The 25,994-nt window shown below is 41.2% G+C and overlaps 2 protein-coding genes across 2 annotated transcripts; both read left to right on the plus strand.

The window, feature by feature from the left end:
• Positions 1 to 6,481: 6,481 nt before the first annotated feature.
• On the plus strand, positions 6,482 to 6,841 carry LOC307057236 (protein LTO1 homolog; the record flags this gene model as incomplete). Its single annotated transcript, XM_079710360.1, has 1 exon — positions 6,482 to 6,841. The coding sequence occupies one exon, from the start codon at positions 6,482 to 6,484 to the stop codon at positions 6,839 to 6,841; it is 360 nt and encodes a 119-aa protein (XP_079566486.1).
• A 1,437-nt stretch (positions 6,842 to 8,278) lies between these two features.
• TMEM192 (transmembrane protein 192) lies at positions 8,279 to 25,422 on the plus strand (the record flags this gene model as incomplete). The annotated part of the gene is made up of 6 exons (XM_079710368.1): positions 8,279 to 8,389; positions 10,724 to 10,912; positions 15,414 to 15,678; positions 18,764 to 18,898; positions 24,584 to 24,686; positions 25,004 to 25,422. The coding sequence occupies 6 exons, from the start codon at positions 8,279 to 8,281 to the stop codon at positions 25,140 to 25,142; spliced, it is 942 nt and encodes a 313-aa protein (XP_079566494.1). The 3' UTR covers positions 25,143 to 25,422.
• Between the last annotated feature and the right edge of the window lie 572 nt (positions 25,423 to 25,994).

Here is a 25,994-nt window from a genome sequence, read left to right on the forward strand (position 1 = left end):
ATAAATGGAAACTGTGGAATATTTCCAATTACTCACAATATGCTTACATTTCTTTCTAGAAAAAGTTTTTCTAGAAAAAGTACATAAGCCAAAAATAATTTGACACACTAAAATAACTGTTCACTTACTTTTTCTGACTGTTCATTGAAAGGGAAAATTTCAGTGACACATCTCTGAGAAGCTAAGAGAAACTTAACTACAAAGCATTATCCAAAGCCAGAATTTGGAATATGTGCATTCGTGAGGTACAGGGAAACTTAAGAGAATTGTGAAAATGTCACAATTGTGAAAGAGAGTAAAGAGACCTCACTTTAAAATCAATGATAAATATTAATTAGGTACCTATCGCTTGCATAATACATGATACTAGATATATTAGGCTGAAAAATGTGTGAAATAAAATTCGTATTTTATGGCAAGACAAGAAAAATTTAAGCATAAAAAATTTTCTCTGCCTTTTGGCCTCCTATCTCCCCTCACTGTGCATTGTGTGTCTGCATTATTCATCGAACAAACCTCTCCATTGGCAGAAATACGTGCTCAACCATAAAGAGCAACATTCTCCTAGCACCAACAAGACAACTCCTTAAAAGATAACGTTCCTTCTTAATCTTGTAAGGGGCCACAGTGACCCATGACCCACTACTCGCTTTGTATGTATACACCTGGATTGTGTAAACTGTCAGTAATATGTACGTCATTTGATGGACAGCTCTCTGTCTCAAAACTTTATGTAACTGTGCTTTGACTTTTAATGGGTAGAATAGTTTTTGGAGCTTTCTGAGAGGCTGTTCCTGGTTTATAATCCTCACTTTGGTTCGAGTAAAATTTTCCATTTCTTTGTTAGATCAACATTAATTCTTCGTTGACAAATGGAAGTTACAGTGAATTAAGGACACATTGTGTTTTGACGTTGGAAAACAGTGAGATATTATTAACACTGTAGTATCTGTGATAGAGGCTAAGCACTGTGCTTGGAACTGTATAAATGGTGACAACACTCATAGGAAAGATGGCACTTCAGACCTGAATCTTTACCAGCTGAACTGTTTAGCCGAAAGACAGGTTCTCTGCTCTCCTCTTACTCCTCATAGGTAAACAAGTGCAAGAATCTTCACCAAAAGCATTTTAACCATGCAAATACGAAGTGTCAGACACTTTTATAAGTATAATTTCTTCATAGGGCTATGTTTATTTAACTTGTTTTGTCTATCACTAGAGCATTATGTAGACATGAGATTTTAATAATCTTTCCTGATGATGACTAAGTTTTAATTCCCCATATCTATCATATATGCGTTTGGTTCTATAAAAACACAATTTGGAGGCTGCCTTTCAGACAGAATTCCACAGAACCATATTCCTGTACCTAACCCATTGTTTCTGCTTATATTCCCTTAGTATGGATATTGATGACTTTTAGTGGCAATTATATATTTCTCTTTATTTCTAACTTTTGACCCGGACACAGTAAACGTGACATAGCACCTACTCCTGCATGTCTAGGTCTACACAAATTGGTGAGGCAAAGATAAGCTTGTTCTACTTCTTCCTTCTAAATATTCACTCTTACCTTTCCATAGAACACCCTTTTCCCCCACTCAGTGTTATTCCTGAAAGTCAAGGTCTCCTACGGAAGCACACCTCCTAACCTGACAACCTCACTCCCCACCAACCCACTCCAATAAAACCTCATGAAGTTCAGAATTCTATTTCTTAAGACCATTGCTCCCCCTGGTTTATACTGGGTAATCATAGATTATTTCTACCCTAAAGTGTAAGCAAGTCCTTTAACCTATCAAGTACACCATCATCTTTGTCCCCTTGTAATAGGGAAGAACCTTTGTATTCTAAGTTAATCACTAAAGGGATGTTGCCTATAAGCTTAAATTATACATAATGGCCCATCTCTGGGAACCCTGCCTCCCAGGTAATGAGCATTAAGCTAAAATACCTTTGTTTAGCTCACACAGGAAACATCCTGACCAGGCCCACCTGTGAATGACTGCAGGGAGAAAGAAATTAACACATTCCCCTCCAGAGGCTGATGGGAACCAGGAAGTGTTTGATTTTACTCCCTCCCCTTTTAATATAAAAGAAGCCTGAATTCTAACTCAGGCAAGATGTTTCTTTGGGACACTAGTCCACCATCTTCTTGTTTGGCTGGCTTTCCGAATAAAGTTGGTGTTCCTTGCCCCAACAACTCGTCTCTCGATTTATTGGCCTGCTGTGCAGCAAGAAGTATAAGCTTGGACTTGGTAACACCTCCAACTTTTTTTATTTTGAAAAATGTTAACCTTTGGAAAAAAGACTTGCTGAATGATTTGAATAACAGTATTTTAATGTGTTATTAAAACAGTGACTATGTATGTTAATAATGCTTCAACAAACTTGAATTAGACAAAAATGTGACAAATATTTGCTGGGTGCTTTGTAGAGACCACCCTGTACAAGAGCATTACATGCATATTTCATTTAGTCAAATAGCTCTCTGAAATTAGAAATAGTAACAGTTCCATTTTTACAAATGAGGAAACTGAGCCCTAGAGAACTTAAAGATCACACCCTTAGTAAGATGCAGAATTCAAACTTCTGTGACTAATTCCAGAACCCTGGCTTACAGTTTACTATACCTGTTAAAATACATGTCAACATAATAACTAAATGCAGTGTGTGAACCTTGATTGGATCCTAGATGGTGGAAATTTATAAAGCAAAAAATACATTTGGGGGACAATTTGGAAATTTTTTGCAAATATGGAATTACTATTTGTTTTCTTAAGTGTAATAATATAATTGTAGTTAGGTAGGAAAATGTCCTTATTTTTAGCAACGAAGTATTTAGGAATGAAGTTTCATTATGTCCTCAACCTACTTTCAAATGCTTCAGTTAAAAGATGTGTGACACACACACAAGCATGCACCCTCACACAGAGCAACTAACTGTTGGCATAATGTTAACACTGTTGAATCAATGTGAAGGCTACCTGGATGTTCACTGTACTAGTCTTTCAACATTTCCCTAGGTTTGAAATTTTTTTAAATAAAACGTTGGGGGAAATGCACATTTAGACAAGGCTCTTAAGAAATAATTCATAGAATCTCAGGAAATTTTAAAGATTTAAAATTTTCATGAGATTTTAAAGATCAAGTGGAGTCTTACACCATCTTTTTCTTTGCTGCTACTTAAATGATTTTATTTCACCAACGGTATAAACAAGATTACACCATACACAATGTACAAATAAGCATTAAAAACTATGAAAGTGTATGTATTGTAGTATCAGCATAGGGACTGGTATTAACAGAAAATTTTCTTTCCTTACAGTTTTACAACGATCGTGTATTTTCAGGAAAACGTCATAAAATTTTCTTTTTCAATTCCACTTAAAAAAAAGAAAGAGAGAGAGAGAGAAAGCCCTAAAAATTCCTTATTGCTTCCTGTCCCTCTGGTGAAAACTGTATGTCCTGGAAATCAGTCTTTATTCTGTTCGTGTCCCTCTGCAGGTGGAATTTTGAGCTATAAATAGGAACCTGGGATTCCACCGCTGGTTCTGTGCGCGGAGCTGTGCTACAAACAATAATTAAGCAAGACCGAGAAAAGTTAACGTTTTACAAAGAAGCAAGTGGCGGCCGAAAACAGTTCGATTCTTGGATTTGGAACGCATCCTTTGGTGCCCAAATCTCCAGCCAACCTAGAACGCGAGCGCAGGTTGCGGGATCCCCAGGCACAGCAGCTTTCTCAGACGCAGCGGCGGCCGGAGGCTGGCCTTCAGGGAGTATAACGTCCCCCTCCTCCTCGGCCATTCCGGATCTAGGTGTCGGGGCATCTGCCAATAGTAAGCGAGAGGCGAGGCCAGTCTATCCTGCCCCCTCTGCCAATCGGGAGCGAGGGGGCGGGTCCGGGAAGGCCGCTGGCAGTGGAGCCCTGGAGCGAGGAAGAGGGGTCCGCCCTCTGCGCCTCGGCTAATTGAAAGCGAGGGGCGGGTCCCGGGGCGGGTCCCGGAAGGCGGTGCCAGGCGCAGGTGCGAAGGCTGGGCGGTAGGGCTGCGGCCTCCGCCGGCGGGCAGTATGGAGGACGTGAGTGCGCAGATGCTGGTGGCGAGCGACAGGCCCGGAGCCCACTCTTCCGGTGCTGGGCGCGCTGGGCGGAGACGGGGGTGGGGGCAGCCTTGGCCGGAGGGGCGCCTCCTGCGCGGGTCTGCCCGGGCGCGGGGTTGTGGGAGGAGGCACCGGGGCGGAGTCGGGGTCCACGCCGGCCTCGGGCTTATTTTGTGCGGGCGCGTGTCGGGTCCCGGAACTGGCGCGGCCCGAGGTGCGCGCGGGGCCCCGTGCGTGGGGCCGCTTGGACGCCCTGGCGCAGGGGCGAGTCCCCCTCCTCTTGGGTCCCGGCCTTGGCCCTGAGGGCTGTGACTTGGAGCGGCTGCGGCAGACCTGTCGTTATCATCACCCGAAAACCCACATTGGAGAAAAACAATGTCGTGATGTTTTGAATCGAGGCATGGTAGGAGTGAAGGGATTTTTAAATCTCTTTACTTAGATGGATCCAAACCAGATTACTAAAAAACCAGTGCACTAGTTACAGTGTATATAGTGTACAGAGTGAAGAGTAATTGCAAAAATCTTTGCTTAAATGTATTAAAGCATTTTTAGGAAAAGCATGTATTTGTGCCCAAAATTAACTGGGTTACCCTTTGGCACAAAATTATTGCTCTTGAAAAATGCAAAGTTGATAGTTAAAGCACTGATTTGTGTTAATAGATTAATAGGAATATTACTCTGACCCTACCACTGAATGAGGTGCATCAGGCAAGACACATGAAACACAGTTCCAGCCCTACACAAGACCTTAGATTCTTGTGCAAATAGTGACTATAGTTCAGTTATCTTGACTAAATAAAGACCGAACAATTTCTAATGATAAGACTAAAAAATTCTATTTTTTTTTTCAGTTGAGAACATGGAAAGCTAACGGTAACACCTGGAAGTAGATTTGAGACATATATATTTAAAGAAAAACTGTTTCTAAATTTGTTAAGGGTGAGATTCATGAACTGACAATGTGTGGAGAAAATGAGTAAGAGGAAAATTAGAGACTCATCAAAATGTGTGCAGTAAATGCTTCTTGGTTTGTGCTAACCTTCCCCAGGGTTCTTGGGTCTGTAGCTTTTAGTGTTAGGATTAGTACAACCCTAGAAATTTGTTTCACCAAACAGTTGGAGAGTAATGTTTCACCAATAGCTACATAGCTTTAGATCTGAGCAAGTTGCCTGCTTTTGGTATTTTGTGGATACGGTTTCTACCACTCAGTAGAAAGCTAAAAACTGTGTGCCATGTCTTAGGCCCAGACACCTAAATGAGTTAAAAGAGGCAAAGGCTTTTTAGTTAACGGTTCTTTGTTTGCAAGTGGGTGAACCAATTGTGGCTACTTTAAGGAAGAAAGGGATTTATTTGAAAGGATATAGGGTAGATGAACATCTAGGCCTCTGAAAGGATCCAAACAAGGGCAGCTCAAGGGATCCAGAGACAGGGGTCCTTTCAGAATCTGTCCTGGGATGGATCACCTCAGCCATGGACTCCGTTTGCTTTGCTGCTCTTGAGAGAGAGTTGGATTGGCCCAGCCGTTTTTGGTTCCATGACCACCCCAGGACAGAGGAGGGTGAAGAGCATCAAAGGATTTCCCCTTGAGACTTAATGCAGAGGTAGACATTGGGTCCCCAAAGGAAGTAGCTATTGTCACAAAAGAAGAGGGAGGAGATGGTGTGGAAAAAACAACAGCTGTCTTCACTTGCAGATGGTGAGTTCCAGAGGGTGCTGTTTGTGTGGTTTTCCCACATTTCCTGTAGGCTCCGAAGGGCAGTGTATTTGGTGTAGTCACCAAATACATTGTATTTCATGAACACTGAATAAGTGACATAGAAACCATATTGTCCCCAAGCCCCCTCAGTGTCGTCAGGGAAAACAAAAGGCATACACATAAAGGAAACAATACAAGGCAGCATAAGAAATATTCCAAATTAATATTATGGGCAGTAATTTTTTAGGAGTTTTAAAGTAGAAAGAAAACACTTGGCAGGACAAGTTTTATAGAGAATATAAGTTTTGGTTGGACTTTGAAAGATGAGTTGGATTCTGAAAAAGATAAGAGAGGATATTTGTGGGGCATTCCAGAAAGCTCATGCAGGCTAGAGGAGAAGGTGCATGAAAGGGAACGAGTGGGAGATAAAGTAGACTATTGTCTTACAGTCAGGGTTTCAATGCTACCTTTTAAAAAGTTGCCAGATCCCAACTGTTCAAGAAGTTGGGCCGTCTTTCATTCACTCAACACATGTATTGAGTACCTGCTGTGTATCAGGTACTAAAGGTACAAAGAACATAGTATAATATAGAGTCCTGACCTTGTGAAGCACACCTTATTCGAACCACTTTGATACCTTGTCCTTCCTTCTGCCTGGAAGAACCAAAAACCTGTATATAATATATGAAAAAACAGGCGCAGCCGCCCCCGGAAGTGGACTTCGCCTCCCAAGATCGCTTTCACGGGGAAGGTTATCAGGAAGGCTATGAAGAAGGAAGTAGTTTGGGTATGATTGAAGGAAGACAGTATGGCACGTTACATGGAGCTAGAATCGGATCTGAGATCGGGTGCTACCAAGGTTTTGCTTTTGCTTGGAGATGTCTCCTGCACGGCTATACCACTGAGAAAGACAGCAAAAAGATGAAGGTCTTAGAATCGTTGATTGGAATGATTCAGAAATTCTCTTATGATGACCCTACTTATGATAAACTTCATGAAGACTTAGAATTAGAGGGAAATTTAAGCAGCTTTGTTCATGACTAAACGTCCAGCCTGACTTTAAAATTAGTGCAGAAGGTTCCGGACTTTCATTTTGAGGATGACAGACGCACAAAGACAAAATATCAGGGAACAGATGTTCGTTTGTCAAGTGTTTAAAAATGTGATTAAAGGCAAAACAATGATGGGGGATTCATTGTTTTGCAGGGAGGGTTCCAGCTTGGCCAGTGAAAGGGCTTCCTTCCCCCGAGGTCTGCCGGGTAGCCTCGGTGCCCCCCACGGGGCCCCTCCACACAGGCCCGTCCTTTGTTGGGCCCTGTCTGCTCTGCAGCGTGAACGCGGCCCTGGCAGAGCCCTCACCAGTCTGCTCTTCTCTGGTCCAGGGTCCAGGCCCCTGGCTCATGGGTTCTCGTCACCTGGCAGGCCTGGCTGGATCTAGACTCAGGTTGGCTCTGGATAGGATAAACCTCCCCTTTACCCCCTGGGCTTTGGTCAGTGCTCAGAGGGACAGTTTTTTTTTAAATGAGAGCCACAGGGTTGACACGAAGCAGGTTAATGGGAAGGAGTGATGGGTACTGTGACATTGACCCTTGAGATGTGCCAGTGCTGTGACCTGCTTCCCATGTTTTATTTAGTCCCTTCAAGAACCCGTGAGGTAGGCGTTATTCCCATTTTATAGATGAGGAAACTGAGGCCCAAGAGACTGCCTGGTCCAAGGGCAGTGGGCGGCAGAGCTGGGACTCCAGCCCTGTCTCCTGGTGCCTGCTCTGGAATGTGTGGTCGCACCCACAATCTCAGGGTCCCTGCCTGCAGGTCCCCGCTATGCCCCGTGGAGCCCTGGGGCATCTCATGTGGCCATGGACATGGGCGTCTGGCTGAGAAGAGGAGAGGCCAGCCCTGTCCCCAGGGAGCTGGGACGTGCTCTTCCTGTGTCCCCGGGTGGGGCTCTGCAGCATCAAAAATGGTCAAGGGGAGGAGACTTTAAGGCCACTGTTCTATGTCCAGAAACTTTGGAGCCTTATTGCAGCCTTTCTTCTAATGTGAGTTCTTCTGCCTTCTGCCCGGACTTAAAAGGCATCATCTGACATGGTGCACGGCCTCAGGTGCGCCTTTGTCACAGACACCAGCAGCACTTATCTCTGGCTGGTGGGATGGAGGGGCTTTTGTTGTTTTCCTGGGTGGATTTTTGTGCTTCCTAAGCTATCTGTTTGGATGATGTATTATTTTTATAACTGGAGAAAAAAATAGAGTATATTTTAAAGCAAAAAAAACCCCCAAAAAAACAAAACAAAACAAAAAATATATGAAAAAATACTTTTTGAGATCATAGACATCAGGCGATGAAGGACAGTGATCTTGGAGAGATGGGAAGCAAATGACGTGAGCCATGTGATTGCCCCAGCTCACTGCCTTGAGAGAGTTTTCGGGGTGGGCAGAGGAAGGAGGACCAAGTGGGGCTTCAGTAGACTCCGAGTTGAGGAGATGGAGCTGAATCTGGGGATACCGAAGCAGCTGGAGTTCACCAGACAGAAAACCCAGAAAGGAGAGCGCTGCACAGAGGGAGAGCTCGGAAGAGGTGCAGGGTCCCCTCAGGTATTCAGCTGAGTCCTGTTCTTCGTGCCTCTGAGGAAACTCCCTGAGGACTGGGAAAAAACCACTTAGAAAGACCAGAGGGAGCTGTACTTTCATGCAGGGCCAGGAGTAGTGCCTGTTCTTCCAGCCAGACTGGAAACCTCATAATCACAGGGTATTAGGTTTTCAGAAAGGTCTTGCCTCACTTGTGGGGAATAATTAGCACTAGACCAAACATGGTATGGTCCCACCTAAGAAAGCACCTTAAAAGAAAGACCAAAAAGATCAAACTGTTTCAAGTAACTTAACTGAATCCCAGAACAAAGCTCAATAATACAGGAATACAAAAATGTCCAGCACCCAAAGAGGTAAATTTTGCAATGTCTGGCATCCAGTCCAGAATTACCAGGCATTGCTAATTATGTGATTTAGTGGAGGTGCTAGGTAATGCTATGGTGGTAATCATTTTGCAATATATAAGTGTATCAAATCAACTCATGGTATGCAAACTTACACAATGTGACATGCTAATTATATCTCAATAAAGTGGAAAAAATGATCAAGCATGCAAAGGGGCAGGGAAATATGACATAATGAGTCAAAACTGATTCAAAAATGACATGCTAGAAATAGCAAACAAGGACATTTTTAAAAATTATTATAACTGTTTTCTATATGTTCCAAAGGTTAAAAAGACACATGGGAGGTATAAAATAAACCCACTCAAACTTGCAGAAATAAAAGCTACAATGTCAGATGAAAAAGGCAGTAGGAACAGCATTGAGGCATCAGAGAAGGCAGCATTTTTGCTAAGACAGACACTTGACAGGTGGGGAGGGATGAAGAGGCACAGAGACTGGAAGGATGGCCTGGAGAGGTTCATGGACATTAGTTAAGGGAAGAGCCGTAGAGGTGGGACAGCTGCTAACTGAGAAAGCTAGAAGCAGAGGAGTCTTGAAGAGAATAGAAATCATCAGAATTGCTCCATGAGTTATGGCAAACTAAACAGGAAGCTATCTAGGCATTGAATAAAAAAAATTGCAGCAGCATTGAATGCCTGGGAGTGGAAATTGAGAAGCCCATTCCAGATCTGGTCATTTCCCAGATTGCTGTGTTATCTTTATAATCCTGGTGCACAGCAGCCTGCCCTTACACCATTGGTCCCCCTCTCTACCCCTTCCAAAGTGAAGAGCCCATATCCTCTGTCTCCAAATCCAATTCTCAGGCTTCCCCTTTTCCCACTAAATTTTCATTTCCCTCTTGTTCTAGTGCAATTATCTAACCTACATTTTTTGCATCATTTGTGCTATTCATTTGCTAATTTATTATGTACTGCCCCATAATATGACACACATTATAGTCTATCGTGCATTCTTATATTGTTCAGTCCTGCATGCCTTTATCCTAACCTCCCCGATGAAAATGTAATCTCCTTTTGAATAGGGACTGTCTTACATTCTTTTATCTCAGAAACCGTGCCTCATATGTAACAGTTTTCAGTAAGGCTCTGAGACTGAGAGCTTGTTTTATGCACCAGATACCTAAGATGCTGTTCCTGTCAAGACCCTAACTTTAAACATGGCTAACAAGATGTTGAGGTTGCAGCTCAGCCTTTGCTGGCTACTTCAGTGACATTGCAACTAGTTGTTTTCATTGAGAATCTGGTATCTACAAACTGAAATCTCCTCGAGGGTCTATCAGGGTGATCTGTTTCTATTAACACTCTTAACATATTTCTCTCGTGATGGAAAGTTTGTTTAAGATCTCTTAGTAATGCGTCAACCAGCTTTCCAAAATTTTGTGGAACACCGAGATACAGTTTAAGAATTGCAACCATATGTAATTATTTTTATCAATAAATAATGTTGGGGACTACCCTGGTGGTCCAGTGGTTAAAACTGCGCTTCCCACTGTAGAGGTCACGGGTTTAATCCCTGGTAAGGGAACTAAGATCCCACATGCTGCATAGCACAGCCAGAAATGTAAAATATATGTGTGTGTGTGTGTGTGTGTGTGTGTGTGTGTGTGTGTGTGTAATGTTAAATAAATCAATATCTAAGTTTTGAGGGCTTGAAGAAAATTATTTGAGATTAATGAGATTAATAATTGATAATTAATGAGATTATTTATACATAATCTCATTATGTCTTACCTCATTTGGAGATAAAAAATTAAGATTTCTTCTACTTGTTTTAATAATTGTTTTTACCAGTTTGTTTATAGTAGTCATCAAGAAGTTTATGGTATTTTTTCAAAATTGGCTTTAGGTAGGGAGTGTGTTTTCTTGTCTATAATTTGTGTAATGAATTTTAAAGCTTTATAGTTTAGTAGATTTGTCTTGGAAACATAATCCAGAGAGTGGTGATTATAGCTTGCTTCCTTTTTTCTGCACCTCAGGGTTCCTTGGATCTCATCCAAAGTATTGAAGATGACCCCCTTCTGGACACCCAGCATCTCCCACATCACTCATTACACGCTCATTTTAGGCCCAGATTCCACCCTCTTCCTACAGTCATCATTGCAAATCTTCTCTTGTTGATACATGTAAGTTGACCGGGAGAAAGTGATCCATCCAAAGGCGATGTTTTTCAAAAATTTATAACCTCTTCAGAGGGCAGTTTGGCTATATCTATTAATATTTAAAGTGTGCATACTTTTTTACTCATATCTCTACTTCAAATAATTTATTGTAGACATATTTGCACACATGTAAGGATATCGTTTATGATAGCAATGTTGTCTGTAATATGAAGAAACTACAAACTGCCACCATCCAGAAGATGCTTTGTATGTCCTGTCCATATGAAGGAATGCTTATACAATATTAAAAGAGAAACTTAGAAGAGAAACTTGGGGTGGATGTGTACCCTTCACGGTTCATTGTTGAATGGAAAAAAATGAGGTTTACAATGGTGTGTACAGAATGTTCCTATTTGTACATTTTAAAAGGGTGTTGAGAGAAATGTGTATATGGGTGATGTTGTGACTTACAAGAAGTATACTTGGTCATTCAGATGAGCAAAATATAGTTCTCATATGTCTTTGGTCTTCATCCATGGTTTCTGGCTCACAGCTCCCAAAACCCTTGGAATTTCCTGAGTGATAAGAGCAATGGAGCATCTTTTGTTATAATTTTTGGTCTTTTGTCCTCAGTTCCTAAAATCGCTTCAAAGTCATAAAGGTGAAATGGGTGTCTTGATATTCATAACAATCCCTTTCCACCACTGCTGGATTTATGTTGGTGAGGTGACTTTGGAAAGCACCTAAGGATGGGGGCTGTTGCCAGGGGAACCAAGCAGGAACAAACTTGCAGTCCCATGCCCTGGCCTCTGGGGATGGGAAAGGGGCTGGAGGTTAAATCATCCACCGATGGCCAATGATTTAATCAACCAGGCCTATGTAATGAGGCCTCCATAAAGACCCAAAAGGAGGGGGTTAAGAGAGCTTCCAGGCTGGTGAGCTAGAACACTTGTTATGAACCACCTGCCAGGCCCCCAAACTCCACCAGGACAGAAGCTCCTTTGTTTGGGAACTGGCAGGAAATATGTCTTCATCGGGCTATTGATTTGTGTCTTTTAATATCCTTTGTAATAAATTGGTAATGTGGTGAGTAAACAGGTTTCCTGAGTTCTGTGAGCCAGTCTGGCAAACTAATTGAACCCGAGAAGGAGTTGATGGGAACCTCTGATTTATAGCCTGTCAGTCAGAAGTGCAGGTAACAACCTGGATTTGCAAGTGGTATCTAAAGTCCAAGGAGGGGGTTGTGGGAACCTCTGATTTGTAACCAGTGGGTAAGAAGCACTGGTGACAACCTGGACTTGCAGTTAGCATCTGAAGTGAGGGCAGTCTTGTGGGACTGAGCCTTCAACCCATGGGATCTGATGCTCTCTTCAGGTAGTGTCAGAATTGAGTTGAGCTGTCTTCATCAAGACACCCATTTCACCAGTCAAGCTCCCAGTTGCTGTCAGAGATTTGCCGCCCCCCTCCGCCGTCCCCTCCCTCCACACACACACATTGGAATTGGTACTGGAAACTTTTAACGTTTATTCCTGTATTCTGTAATAGAATATTTCCAGAAGCATTCACAAGACCCTTTTAATGCTAGTTGCACTGAGCACCTCAGTGGAAGGGACACCTAATATATTTTAATGTTTACTTTTTGTACTATTTGAATTTATTTTTTACCATGTGCATATATTACTTTTTCAGTTATAAAAACAAAAAAAGATACAGATAAATCTATATATGTTGACATGGAAATTTATCTGTTTATTTACACTTAGGAAATAGTGTTAAGCAGAGAAATCAGTGTACTGTTGCCCCATGTTTTATATGATAAAATTACAAATATCTGGGGATTTTTTTAAATGTGTGTTGCAACCACTAGATAAATAAACCCTGGAGATCTAATGCATAGCATAGTGATTATAGTCAACAGTAATATTATAAATTTCAAAGTTGCTAGGAGACTAGGTACCTTAACTGCTCTCACCACAAAAAAGAAATGGTAATTATGTGACATGATACAGGTGTTGGCTAAAGCTACAGTGGCCATCATTTTGCAATATACGAATGTTTCAGATCAACACATTGCACACCTTAAACTTATACAATGTTATGTCAATTATATCCCTCAATAAAAATAAATAAAGTTCAACGTCATAAAAACAAAACAAGACACATGTATGAATGGTCTTGCAGGCTTATTGAGGGCTCTGCTCCAAGTCTGTTCATTATTTCCTCATTTTGGTTACTGTAGTCTCAGACACTAGGGGCTGTAGTTGTTCTTTGCTGCAATGTGAAAGATCAAAAGAAGGCAGATTCTCGCCACTCCTTGGGTGTTCATGAGGAGGGTGGATGTGGTTGAGGACTGGCCCAGCCGCTGCTCCAGTGAGGTGCACTGTGGAAGACTTGCACTCAGAACTGAGTGCATTGAGGACAGAGGTGCACCTGTTTTCCTCATGTAGATCTAGTAAGTGGCCTGATTCTGCCATGGCTTCCTGATCCCCAGGTAGCAGCTGAAGCGCTTCTTTCCTTGTGCCTCTTTGTATTGATATAATTTATAAATTATATAATTATACATTATATAAAGAGTATAACATACTCTTTATGTATGTACAGTACACACACACACCACTTAAAAAAAACTTTTTACGTTAAATTGCCTGCCCTCGATACTGTGGGATTGATTGCCCTAATTTTAGGACTAAGAAAATCTTATGTTAAAGAACAAGAAAAACTAATGTCTTTATATACTACTTTGTATAAAATGGATCAGTTGGGTTCAATGTACAGTATATTACAGTAGAGGGAATATGTTGACTTTTCCACTTTTGCTTTATGAGGATGTGCATCTTGAGCTGCTATAGCAAATATTACTGCTCTTGACAAACCACATAAATTTTAAATAGATTTATTACATGCTAAGATTGGTTCCTGTTGGAAGCTTGGTGATGGATGCTAATGACAACATTTAAAATTTTCTTTGATTTTTTAAAAATTATAGAATAATACTGCCTTATGGTTAACAAGTAAAACATTACCAAAGTATACAAAGATATAATCTTCCCTTTTCTCTGCTTTACCCCTTCTCCCTGAGTTAATAAATGGGGTCAGTTCACTGTATCTCTTTTGGTGTCTTTTGTTAAGTTCATACAAATGTATACAAAAAGATTACCACGTTATAAAAGGATGTCCCCCATTTCCAAAAAAGAAAAGATTGGATAATACGGTATTTATTACTCAACAGCAGTGTTCCTCAAACTTGAGCATGCACCAGACACCCTGGCAGGCTTATTACACTACAGGCTGCTGGCCACACTCCCAGAGATTTTGATTTGGGGCCTGAGAATTTACATTTCTAACTGGTCTGGAGACCACACTTTGAACTACTACTTTACACCTTACTTTCTTTAATCTTAACATGTCATAGATATCCACCCAAACTAATACATAGAGCTTTAGTTAATTCTTTTTTTTTTTTTTTGGCTGCATTGGGTCTTTGTTGCTGCACTTGGGCTTTCTCTAGTTGTGACGAGAGCAGGGGCTACTCTTCATTGTGGTGCACGGGCTTCTCATTGTGGTGGCTTCTTTTGTTGTTGAGCACGGGCTCTAGGCATGCAGGTTTCAGTAGTTGTGGCACCAGGGCTCAGTAGTTGTGGCTCGTGGGCTCTAGAGCACAGGCTCAGTAGTTGTGGCACACGGGCTTAGTTGCTCCATAGCATGTGGGATCTTCCCAGACCAGGGATTGAACCCGTGTCCCCTGCATTGGCAAGAGGATTCTTAACCGCTGTGCCACCGGGGAAGTTGCCTAGTTAATTCTTCTATAGGTGAATAACATTCTATTTTGTTAGTGGGTATACCTTAATTTATTCAAATATTCTGCTATGGATGCATACATATACTTGGGCAATTTACAGTCTTTTTCAAATACAGAGAGCACTGCAGGAAATACATGTGTCCATATATCCTAGGTACTGTGCTTTTACTTCTGAGTGATAGGGTCCTAAGGTAGGATTTCTGGGTCAAGATATTTCCAAATTATTTTTCAGCAGCACTTCCCAGACCAGTCAGCATTTTATGAGACTGTCTGTTTGCCCATATGTTGACATCAATCTTTTAAATTTTTGTCAATCTAATTGGATAGTTATTCTTGTTCTCTTAAAACTGAAGCTAGAAATAAACTTTTTTAATTCACGATTTTTATTAGTTTTGAGGTGCTAAATTAACTGTTTTTACTCTTTTTAATAAAAGAGAAGTGGGCAGGAAATTGAATTTAACATTAAGTACTCATCTTTGTTAGATGGGATTTAGGGTGATTTTTATTTTTTTATTTGTGATTTTATCTGTTTCCCAAATTTTCTGCAAATTTTTCTCCAGATTATCTGTTTAAAAAGTTTGTAAAAATGGTGAAAAAAAGTATTTTTAAACTCATAAAAGTAGGATACTGAAAGTCATAGGTATAAGAATATGTGCTGGGGATGGTCATTATTGTTTCTTAAATCCAAATATTGAATATTAATTCTACTGTTTTCCTTTCCACCAGATTGTGTTTGTTATTTTAGCATTTTTAACAGGTGTGCTTTGTTCTTACCCCAATCCAATTGAGGACAAGTGCCCAGGAAATTATACCAACCCACTGAAAGTTCAGACAGTCATAATCCTCGGAAAAGTTATTTTGTGGATTCTGCATTTCCTCCTTGAACAATACATCCAGTATCACCACAGCAAAGTAAGAAACCGAGGCTATAACAAGATCTACCGGTCAACAAGGCATCTTAAAAGCCTTGCGCTGATGATACACTCCACTGGTAAGCCCAGTTGTCTCCCTCAGCTATTCGGCGGCTTGCTTGAATGTAATAAATGACAGCAGAAAGAAAATGTTAAGTTTGATTTTATAATCAAATACATGCTCTCATTTTTGTGAGAGTGATGTGGCCACTAAAATTAGGATCACCTTAATGTCTTGAAGTTTTTCTTATATTTCCCTTTGAAATCTGTATTTGTTATGTAGGGGAGGAAAAATATTCCCTCTACCCTTCTAGGTTCTTGGCTGAGATTCCACCAATAAAGGACAGATTAACAGGAGAAAAACGAATAGAAGTTTAATAACATTATACCTCCTGTATACATGGGAGAGACCCAGGAAAACTGAGTAACTCCACAATGGCCTAAGCCACCCTCTTAAATAATATCTCCAGCTAAAGACCAAAGAAGATGGGGAGGGTTGGGGGAGGGGCAATAGTTCTGGGAGGTGACCAGGAAAAGCACAGTAAACAAGGGTAAGTTTGTTATGCTTGCCTTCTGCATTGATTAGAGTTCCTACAGATTTAGAGTCATCCTGGTACAGAGAGGGATATAACCTTACAAATGGAGATTTCCCTTATAATTGTAAATGTCTCTTATAAAAGGTAACTCCTACTTGGTTTTCAGAGCTTCATCTGTGTCTGCCGTTTCTTAAAAATAATCAGCTTAAAATAATCCTTAAGACAAAGGAGGCATATTTTGGGGTAGAATTTTCTGTCCCCTTCATTATGAGCAAGATACCCCTGTGTGAAATGTGGACTTTTTCCCCCTTTTGATACTAGCAGACTTACTCATCTCAAGGAGATAAACAGCTGATGCTAGTTGATACTTGTAGGATAAGAGGGGATTGTTTTATTTTAAATGAAGCTCGGTACTTTTCTCGCAGTAAGAGAAAGACTGTTATATAATAACATGTATTACTAAAACAGAAAACCTGGAAAACAATTTATGAAGGCAAGGTCAGAAAGTCCATCCAGGATGTAGACAATTTAAAGGCTTAATGGAATTAAATTGAACTTCTTTATGTATTTTTGCCTAATTGTCAAGGTTTCTACCTTTTCTAAAAAGCCCTCTTTTTCAATTTGAGTCCAGAATAAATGTTTGAACATTTAAAAACCAAATTAGAAATTAATTTTTCCCTAGAAAAACAGCTCTACAGAATTTAATGTTTTTCCTGTGTTCTGGTAGTGCATTTTCTTAAAGGGCAGGCTGTGAGTTCATCTGCTCAGCGAGGTTGTCAATGGGAGCCGGAGGGCCCAGCGGTTGCAGAGAAAGAAGCATTGTATTGGAATGGCTGGTCTTGAAGCATCTCCAAGGGGCAGCCTTTACTGCCCCCAGAGGAAGAGTGCGGTTTCTACTTCTACTGCTGACTGCAGTACTTGTTTTTGGCCAGAAGATGTCCCTATAATCTTTGCGCCTCTGACAAAGAGAAAAGCAGAAACCTATTTGTATACTGACCAAAATAATGTTCAGTTTCTCCACTGATGGTCTGGAAATAGTATTTTTGAGGCCCACCAAGAGATTGTCTAATCTTTGCCTTTCCTCTGACTTTAAAATTATTGCTACACATGTGACCCTTAATCACAGTCTGTTTCTAAACAATTGGACCCTCAGTTTAATCACAGATGGCATCACTTTTAAGTTACTCATGTAAGGACCCAGAAAATCCAGGAGAATTGGAGCAGGTGTTTACTTTGTTTCTATTTTCTTTAAATATTTTTTTTCTTATTTGAAGAAAAAGAAGGTAAATCTATGAGGATATAGAACTTCCAGCTAATCCGAAGGGTGTAACCATTCTTTTTTTTTTTTTGCCTGTGATAGTATTGCTGGGTATTGTCTGGCTTCATCCTGATGCTTGTTATTCTCTGCAGAGAGAAAAATAAATTGATTTTACTTTATTTTGTGGAGATGGGAGAAGGGGCTTTGCTTTCCTTCCAAATAAGTTGAAAATTTTTATCTGATTTATCTGTTCTCCTTCCTTAGATCGAAATACATCCTGAACTCTATCAAATGTTATTAGCTGCATAACAAGTTCCCTATTTAGTTGTTCTTTTCATTGAAGCGAAAACTTGACCCTTGGAGACATGGTGCTGGGCAGGGTGCTCTCATGATGTCCACAGTGCTTACCATTCAGGGGAATGTCTTACTTCTGCAGTCTCTGCTGCCACCCTGTGACCTGCCACACTGCTGACACAGGCCTTGCTCAGGGCATCAGAAATCCTCTGGAAACTGTGTGTTCACTTTCCCTGCAGATGTTTTTCCCTAGTTTTTTCCTCTCCCTAAAGCTGTAAAGTTATATTTGTCTTGTACACAAAACTAATTTATAAATTGAGCTATTGGTCAACATGCTAAGACACTGTGACATTTGTGAGTGTAAGGGGAGGGCTTAGGGATTTGTGCTGGACCATTGCTTTGTGTAGAGGGACTTCTGGGAGGTTATTTAAACAGGGTTCTTTGGCTCACAGTCATCCCTTTGTACCAAGAAGCAGAAGGTAAATCAAATGAGCATCTCCCCAGCCTTGATCAGACTTGGATAAATATGTTAGTTTTAGGAAATTCTAAGATAAAACACTACAGGAATGACTTCTGCCCCTAAACTTTTCTTTGACAGTCTTCAGACTGTAAGTGCAGAATGAGGTTAAAATGGTCTTCAAAAATAAATAATGGATACGCTGAGCAGGGGGGAAACAGCTCATATTTATTGTCACCCCATTTTTCAGACGAGGAGTGGAGGTGTTAGGTCATCTGTCCAAGGTCAGCAGCGTGTCCCCGGCTTTTTTCTGGATACTCGCCGCGTCCTTTACTGTGCTGCATGACCAGAAGGGGCCACCGGGTCCTCGTAGAAACTCACTCCTTGAGTTTTAAAAAAGTCCAGATTCTTACGTATTTGTGTCATGGGGCATCATTTGCTCTTAGCCGTGTTATGTTTGATTTCCATCCTCTACCTTCCTTCGTCGCCGCGTAGCTGGGTGGGTGCCTGCACCCTCGCGGTAGCCCTGCGGGGGCTGCGGCGGTGGCGGCGGTGGCGGCGGCGCGAGCTCCGAGACTCCAACCCCGCCCACGCACCCACGCTGAGTCTCCTCCCCGCAGGCAGCACGGCGCTCCTCCTCCTGCTCTGCCTGCAGCACTCCTTCCCCGAGCCCAGCGCGCTGTACCTGGACCTCATTCTGGCCACCCTGGCCGTGGAGCTGGTCTGTTCCCTGACGTGCCTGCTCGTGTACACAGGTGAGAATGACAAGGAGCCTGTTCTTATAGAAGGGCCTTTCACTGCTGGTCGCATCCCCACCTGAAGCCCAGCCCATTACCTTTCTGGCGGGAAACCTTTTCTACGTGGCCGTTACCCTGTTGAGCACCCATACCTCATTGCTGACCACATCCAGACTCCTCTAATTTCAAACCACCAGGAACATACCGGTAAGTCGCATTTCTAAAGTTGTGTCATCAACAAATTCTTCTCAACTAGAATGAAGGCTTTCCATTAAAAAAAAAAAAAAAAAGATCTACAAACTTTTGCATCCTCAAAGGCAACTGAGATGTAAATCTGGCTTTAAATTAAAATATAGCTAAATATAGGACTTCCCTGGCTGTCCAGTGGTTAAGGCTCTGCGCTTCCACTGAAGGGGGCATGGGTTCAGTCCCTGGTAGGGGTAAGATCCCACATGCTGTGTGGCAAAATAAAAGTAAAATAAAATAAGTAAATAAGTTAATACATGTAAAACTGCATTTAGCCCAAACTTGATTTTGATAAACCATTTAAGAACCCACTTCTTTCTAAATTTAGAACTGTCTGAGGATTGTTCTTTCTGGCTGTCTCTCAAAACTCTCAGTGGTAAAATTAAATAAGCTTCAAACATGTTAACATGAAAAATAGATGGAAGGATACTTGAAGAGAAAAAAATCCAAGGCTGGAAGAAACAAGATTTCATTCCTGCTGCAGTACTGACATGCACTAAAATCTGTAATAGCAGCTAATTTGGTGGCATTGAGCAACAGTTGTTTTGTGACAGTAAAATACCTTATCTGTCCATTTTGAAAGAGATTATTTCTTCAATTATGAGGAAAAGTCACATGGGCCAAAGCTTGTATTTCATTTTACTGTTTTGTGCCTCTTAAGGCTTCTAGGACAAATGTTGACTTTGTTCAGTGTATCACAAAAAATTTAAGGTTGATTCCCTGATACATGCATTTTTCTTGCTTCTCTATATTAAAAAGATTTAAAAGATACCTAGTTTTGGTAATGCTGATAGTAGCTCTTCATGACAAGATTCTTTGATATACTAATTCTAATCTAAGTTTGACTAATTTGTCTGCAGTAAAGTAGTTAATCTCTAGAAGTCAAGATGGACTCTTCTCATTGGGCACCTGACTGCCTCTGTAGGAAAAAACTAGGAAAATAAAACTTAAAAGCTTTGTGGTGATTTGATTAGCTTTCCATTTGTTTAAAAATAAGCAAGGATTCAAAAAATGCTACTCAGTTACCAGCCTTCCAGTAGCCCTGATGTTCGGTCTTCAGCTCAGGAGGAAAGGACTGTAAGGGGCAGCAGGCCCATGTCCAGTGTCCTGCGGGTTTAGTGAGAGCTCTCCTTGGCTTATTGTTGTGGAAAGGAAGAGTGGAAGATTCTCATTCCATGTAGATTGCACTGGTGTTATTGCCTGGCCTGTGGTCTGATATATGCTGACTGCATGCAATTTGATTTATTTTAAAAACCACAAACACCAGAAACTATCACAACATTGTAAATCAACTGTACTTCAATTAAAAAAAAAAAGGAACACCTTCAGGAAATAAAACCCCACAAAGATGAGTCTGAAAGATGGACATTTTTACATTGTTGAGCTATATTGTCTTTTATTTCTGCCTCTTAACTTTTACTTTAATATTCTGTAACTGTTATTTCCTTTTCCCCAGTTCAAGAAACTTAATTCTTCATTTATCTTAGAGTTATTATGTGGAAGACGCTATTATAAGGAGATGCCATATGAACGTAACTCCAATTTAGAGGCAAGCCTCATGGGACAGTGGAGTCTCAGCCTTCATCTCCTGAGTTGCACTGGACACAGTGGCTCGCTCCCTCCTTGAGATGCGTTCTTTACTTGTCCTGGGAAGCTGGCTTCCTGGCATCCCGCCTGGCCCCCTGATGGCCCCATCTTCTGTTTTGTTGAGCTCTGCCGGCCTGCGTGGTGGAGCCCAGCATCAGTCCCCGTCTGCCCTTGGTGGGCGTGCTATTCTTGTGCCATCGGAAGCCAAGGGGCTATTCATATCTTTTTTTTTTTTGAAGTATAGTTGATTTACAGTGTTGTACTAGTTTCAGGTGTACAGAAAAATGATTCAGATATATATATTCTTTTTCAGATTCTTGTCGATTATAAGTTATTACAAGATATTGAATATAGTTCCCTGTGCTATACAGTAGGTCCTTGTTGTTTGTCTATTTTATATATGGTAGTGTGTATCTGTTAATCCCAAACTCCTAATTTATCCCTCCCTGCACACCCCGTTTCCCCTTTGGAAACCATAGTTTGTTTTCTGTGTCTGTGAGTTTATTTCTGTTTTGTAAATAAGTTCATTTGTATCATATTTTAGATTCCACATATAAGTAATAATCATATGATATTTGTCCTGCTCTGTCTGACTTATTTTACGTAGTATGATAATCTCTAGGTCCATCCACCATCCATGTTGCTGTAAATGGCATTATTTCATTCTTTTTCATGGTTGAGTAATATTCCATTGCATATATGTGTCACGTCTTCTTTATCCAATCATCTGTCAATGGACATTTAGGTTGCTTCCATGTCTTGGCTATTGTAAAAAGTGCTGCAATGAACATTGAGGTGCATGTAAACAGATTTATTTATTTTTATTTATTTATTTTTGGCTACATTGGGTCTTCGTTGCTGCGTGCAGGCTTTCTCTAGTTGTGGCGAGCGGGGGCTGTTCTTCATTGCATTGCGAGGACTTCTCATTGCAGTGACTTCTCTTGTTGCGGAGCACAGGCTCTAGGTGCACAGGCTTCAGTAGTTGTGGCACGTGGGCTCAGTAGTTGTGGCTCGAGGGCTCTAGAGCACAGGCTCAGTAGTTGTGACGCATGGGCTTAGTTGCTCCGCTGCATGTGGAATCTCCCAGACCAGGGCTGGAACCCGTGTCCCCTGCATTGGCAGGCAGATTCTTAACCGCTGCGCCACCAGGGAAGTCCCCTGCATGTATCCTTTTGAACCATGTTTTTCCTCTGGATATATGCCCAGGAGTGGGATTGCTGGATCATATGGTAAATCTGCTTTTAGTTTTTTAACAAACATCCATACTGTTCTCCATAGTGGCTGTACCAATTTACATTCCCACCAACAGTGCAGGAGGGTTCCCTTTTCTCCACACCCCCTCCAGCATTTATTATTTGTAGACTTTTTATTTATTTTATTTTATTTTATTTGTATTTGTAGACTTTTTTTGTAGACTTTTGATGATGGCCATTCTGACTGGTGTGAGGTGATACCTCATTGTAGTTTTGATTTGCATTTCTCTGATTAGCCATGTTGAGCATCTTTTCATGTGTCTGTTGATCATCTTGATGTCTTCTTGGAGAAATGTCTGTGTAGGAGTTTTGCCGAATTTTTGATTGGGTTGTTTGTGTTTTTTTGATATTGAGCTGTATGAGCTGTTTGTATATTTTGGAAATTAATCCCTTGTTGGTCTCCTGGTTTGGAAATATTTTCTCCCATTCTGTAGGTTTTGTTTTTATGTTGTTTATGGTTTCCTTTGCTGTGCAAAAGCTTTTAAGTTTCATTAGGTCCCATTTGTTTATTTTTGCTTTTATTTCCATTACTGTAGGATATGGATACAAAAAAACATTGTTGCGATTTATGTCAGAGTGTTCTGCCTATGTTTTCCTCTAGGAGTTTTATAGTCTCCAGCCTTACATTTAGGTGTTTAATCCATTTTGAGTTTATTTTTGTATATGGTGTTGGAGAATGTTCTAATTTCATTTTTTACATGTAGCTGTCCAGTTTTCCCAGCAATGCTTATTGAAGAGATTCTTTTCTCCATTGTATATTCTTGCTTCCCTTGTCATGGCTTAATTGACCATAAGCATGTGGGTTTATTTCTGTGTCCTCTGTTCTGTTTCATTGGTCTGTGTGTGTCTGTTTTTGTGTGAGGGGCTTCTCATTTCTAACTCTCTTGGCCACCACCTAAAAATCAAGGGCTTCTTGTTACATTCCCTCACTGGTTCTTTTGGCATCTCACTGCCCACTTCCTTCTGGTCCTTTCTGATGAACCCTCTGCATGTCTCCTAACCTTCTCACATTTCTCTTTAACCTCTTTGTTTAATCTTCTTCAGCCTCATTCTCATCTGAGAGTCACATCAGAATCATCTGTGGGTCCTGGCGGTTCCATGACAGGTTGAACATATGACTCAGCACATGCACTTCTGGGTCCATGTATACTTTTACACAGATGTTCCAAATGGCATTATTTATAGCTGCCAGAAGTGGAAACAACCTAAATGGTGTTAAGATAAAGTGATGACTAGACTAACAGAAGGTGTTCTATCCATACAGAGGATAGTATTCAGCCACAAAAAGGAAGGAATAGTGGAATGAAGCACTGACACAGTATGGATGAACCTTGAAAGCATTATGCTGAGAGAAAAAAAAGCCAGTCGTAAATATTGTATGATTCTGTGTACTTGGAATGCCCAGAGCAGGCACATCTATAGAGAAGGAGAACACATTAGTGGTTGCCTAGTCCTGGAGGTGGGGGTACCTAGAGAGTGACTGCTCATGGATCCCAGGCTTCTTTTTGGGGTGACAAGATGTTCTAAAATTTATTGTGGAGACGGTTGCACAACTGTTTGAATGTACCGAACCATTGAATTGTACACTTTGAAGGAATTGCATTGTATGTGAATTATATCTCAAGGGTTGTTACAAGAAAGGAAAGAATCATATGTGGAGTTTTTAAAAATTGTGCTGGGGCCTAACCCACCTCCCCTCCCCCTTCCCACGTGTTGAATACTTGACCCATTTGGAGCTGCATGAACAATTCTCAAGGCCAGTCTCATTGGATAGTCACTGCCATCACTGAGGCCTGGCTCAGCCCTTTCTCTTGTCCCCTTGTCACCATCTGTGGTGGGAGTGCTCATTCCAGCCATGTCCCAGGGTTATTACGCAGGTTGGGCAGGGCCCCCGGACAGTGGCTCTTACTCAGACATGCAGATTGTTCGGCTCAGTCTGTAGCCAAACGTGCGAGGTTGGGAACAACAGCCTTGTTGTGTCTGATTATTCAACTCTCTGCAGCAGACTTCTACCCACGTGTATTAGGCTGCTGGGGCTGCCAGAGCACATACCCAGCCTGGGTGACTAAGACACACAAACTTATTTTCTTTCAGTTGTGGAAGCTGGACCTCTGAGATCAGGGTGTCGCAGGCCTGGCTTCTCCAGAGGCTTCTTCCTTGGTGTGTAGGTGGCTGCCTCTCGCTGTGTCCTCACGTGGCCTTTGCTCTGTGCAGGTGCATTCCTGGTGTCCCTTCACCTCTCGGATCAGCACCGCCCCCATTACTTTGCTCTTACTTTGATTACCTCACCAGAGGTCACGTCTCCAAGGACACTCATATTGGGGTTAGGGCTTCAGGTTCATCAGTGGCCTCCAGGTCGCCGAATTCCCTGGCTCTTTCACGTGTCTTCGCTTCCGGGTAATGAGCGCTGATGGCTCTTTCCTGACTCTTCTCCTGCCTCTGCATCAGCATTTCCATTCCCTTTTAGCACATTTCCCCTATTTGTTAATTCACTTTATGAACCGTTTTTTTTTTTGCATATTACTTGAATAGCCAATTACTAATGAAATTTGAATAAATGGAATTAGAAAATTTTTCGTGATTGGATAACCTGACAATAATGACTTTATTATTTTAGTGAAAATTCGAAAATTTAATAAAGCCAAGCCACAGCCTGATGTACTTGAAGAAGAAAAAATCTATGCTTACCCCAGCAATATTACCTCAGAGACTGGATTCAGGTAAGTGTGGAATAAAAGATTAGCGAAAGAGATTTGTTTATTCCATCTGGAAATCTAGAGACCATTCTGATGCTTGGAGTTTAGGACTCTGCATATGTTAAAATACGTTTACAACTATGTTTGATTTGTTTACTTCCTCTCAGCTGTGGTGAAACCAAGTCTAAAGAAAGAATCTCATTTGGGGGTATTGCCTTGGCTTATAAAATCTAAGAAAAAGTAACGGATAGAACGTGCTGTACTGAAAACTAGTAGAGATCCATTTGCAAAGAGACTTTTGGTGAACATGTGTAACTCATGAATACCTTGGTTCTGTGCAGGACTCTCTCAAGCCTGGAAGAGATTGTGGAGAAACAGGGAGACATCATAGTGTACCTGAAGCGGCACAATGCCCTGCTCAGCCAGCGTCTGCTGGCCTTCACATCCTCTGACCTCAGCTCTCAGCCAAGTGGGATTTGACAGCAATTCCAGAGGAGCCAGAGTAATTTAGACTGACGGGCTACCTGACAAGCTGTCTTAGAGAAATGCAGCTTTGCCAAGTAACATTCTACAATTTCTGTTGGAAACCTGAATTTGGTTCTCACCTGTGTGGCTGTTTAATAAGTTGGACTCGTGGATCATTTGAAAGACACTTTGTAGCGCCTTTCGAACTCAAGGGGGATGTCTGTTTTGCACATTTTGAAATTATTTAACTGCCTGGTTTTTCCTAGGATCAAAGGTATAGATTAAACATCTCCTTGACCAACACTTCTTCCATACTCATTGGGACCTGGTAATAATTTGGCTTTTTATAGAGGAAGTCTGAAATGACAACCTATTTAAAATTGGGCTTGAGTTTTTCCCACTTTTATACTGGTGAGAGAAGTCATCATTTCTCATGGTTAGTGTTTTTTCACATGGAGCCTTATGTATTTTATATGCTTGTGTGGTATTGGATGGCCTTGGCCCTTATAGCTTTTATAAGAATTTCATCACTGTAGGACCAAGGTCTCACTGGATGATTTACTTTGCAGCCCCTACAGGTTTCCATTCTCCAGAAATAAGATTTGAAGATTACTTGGACCAGCATTAGACCGACCAGTGCTGCTTGTGAAAGCAGGAGCACCTGCCATTGGCAGCAGCTGAAATAGTTAGAGAAGACTTCAGGCTTTCTCTTTATTTTGGCCCTTCTTTGAGAGGTAGCCATGTATTTCAGTATTGACTGTCTTTGGATCAATAAGTTCAGTGATAGGAAAGGGGTCTTCTGTAGCTTTAAGTTTGAAAGAAAAGAAGAATATGTTTTTTAGTCTTGGATTATACTTAAAATTTATG

Source organism: Hyperoodon ampullatus (genome assembly GCF_949752795.1).
Source record: "Hyperoodon ampullatus genome assembly, chromosome: 1".
NCBI classification, from domain to species: Eukaryota; Metazoa; Chordata; class Mammalia; order Artiodactyla; family Ziphiidae; genus Hyperoodon; species Hyperoodon ampullatus.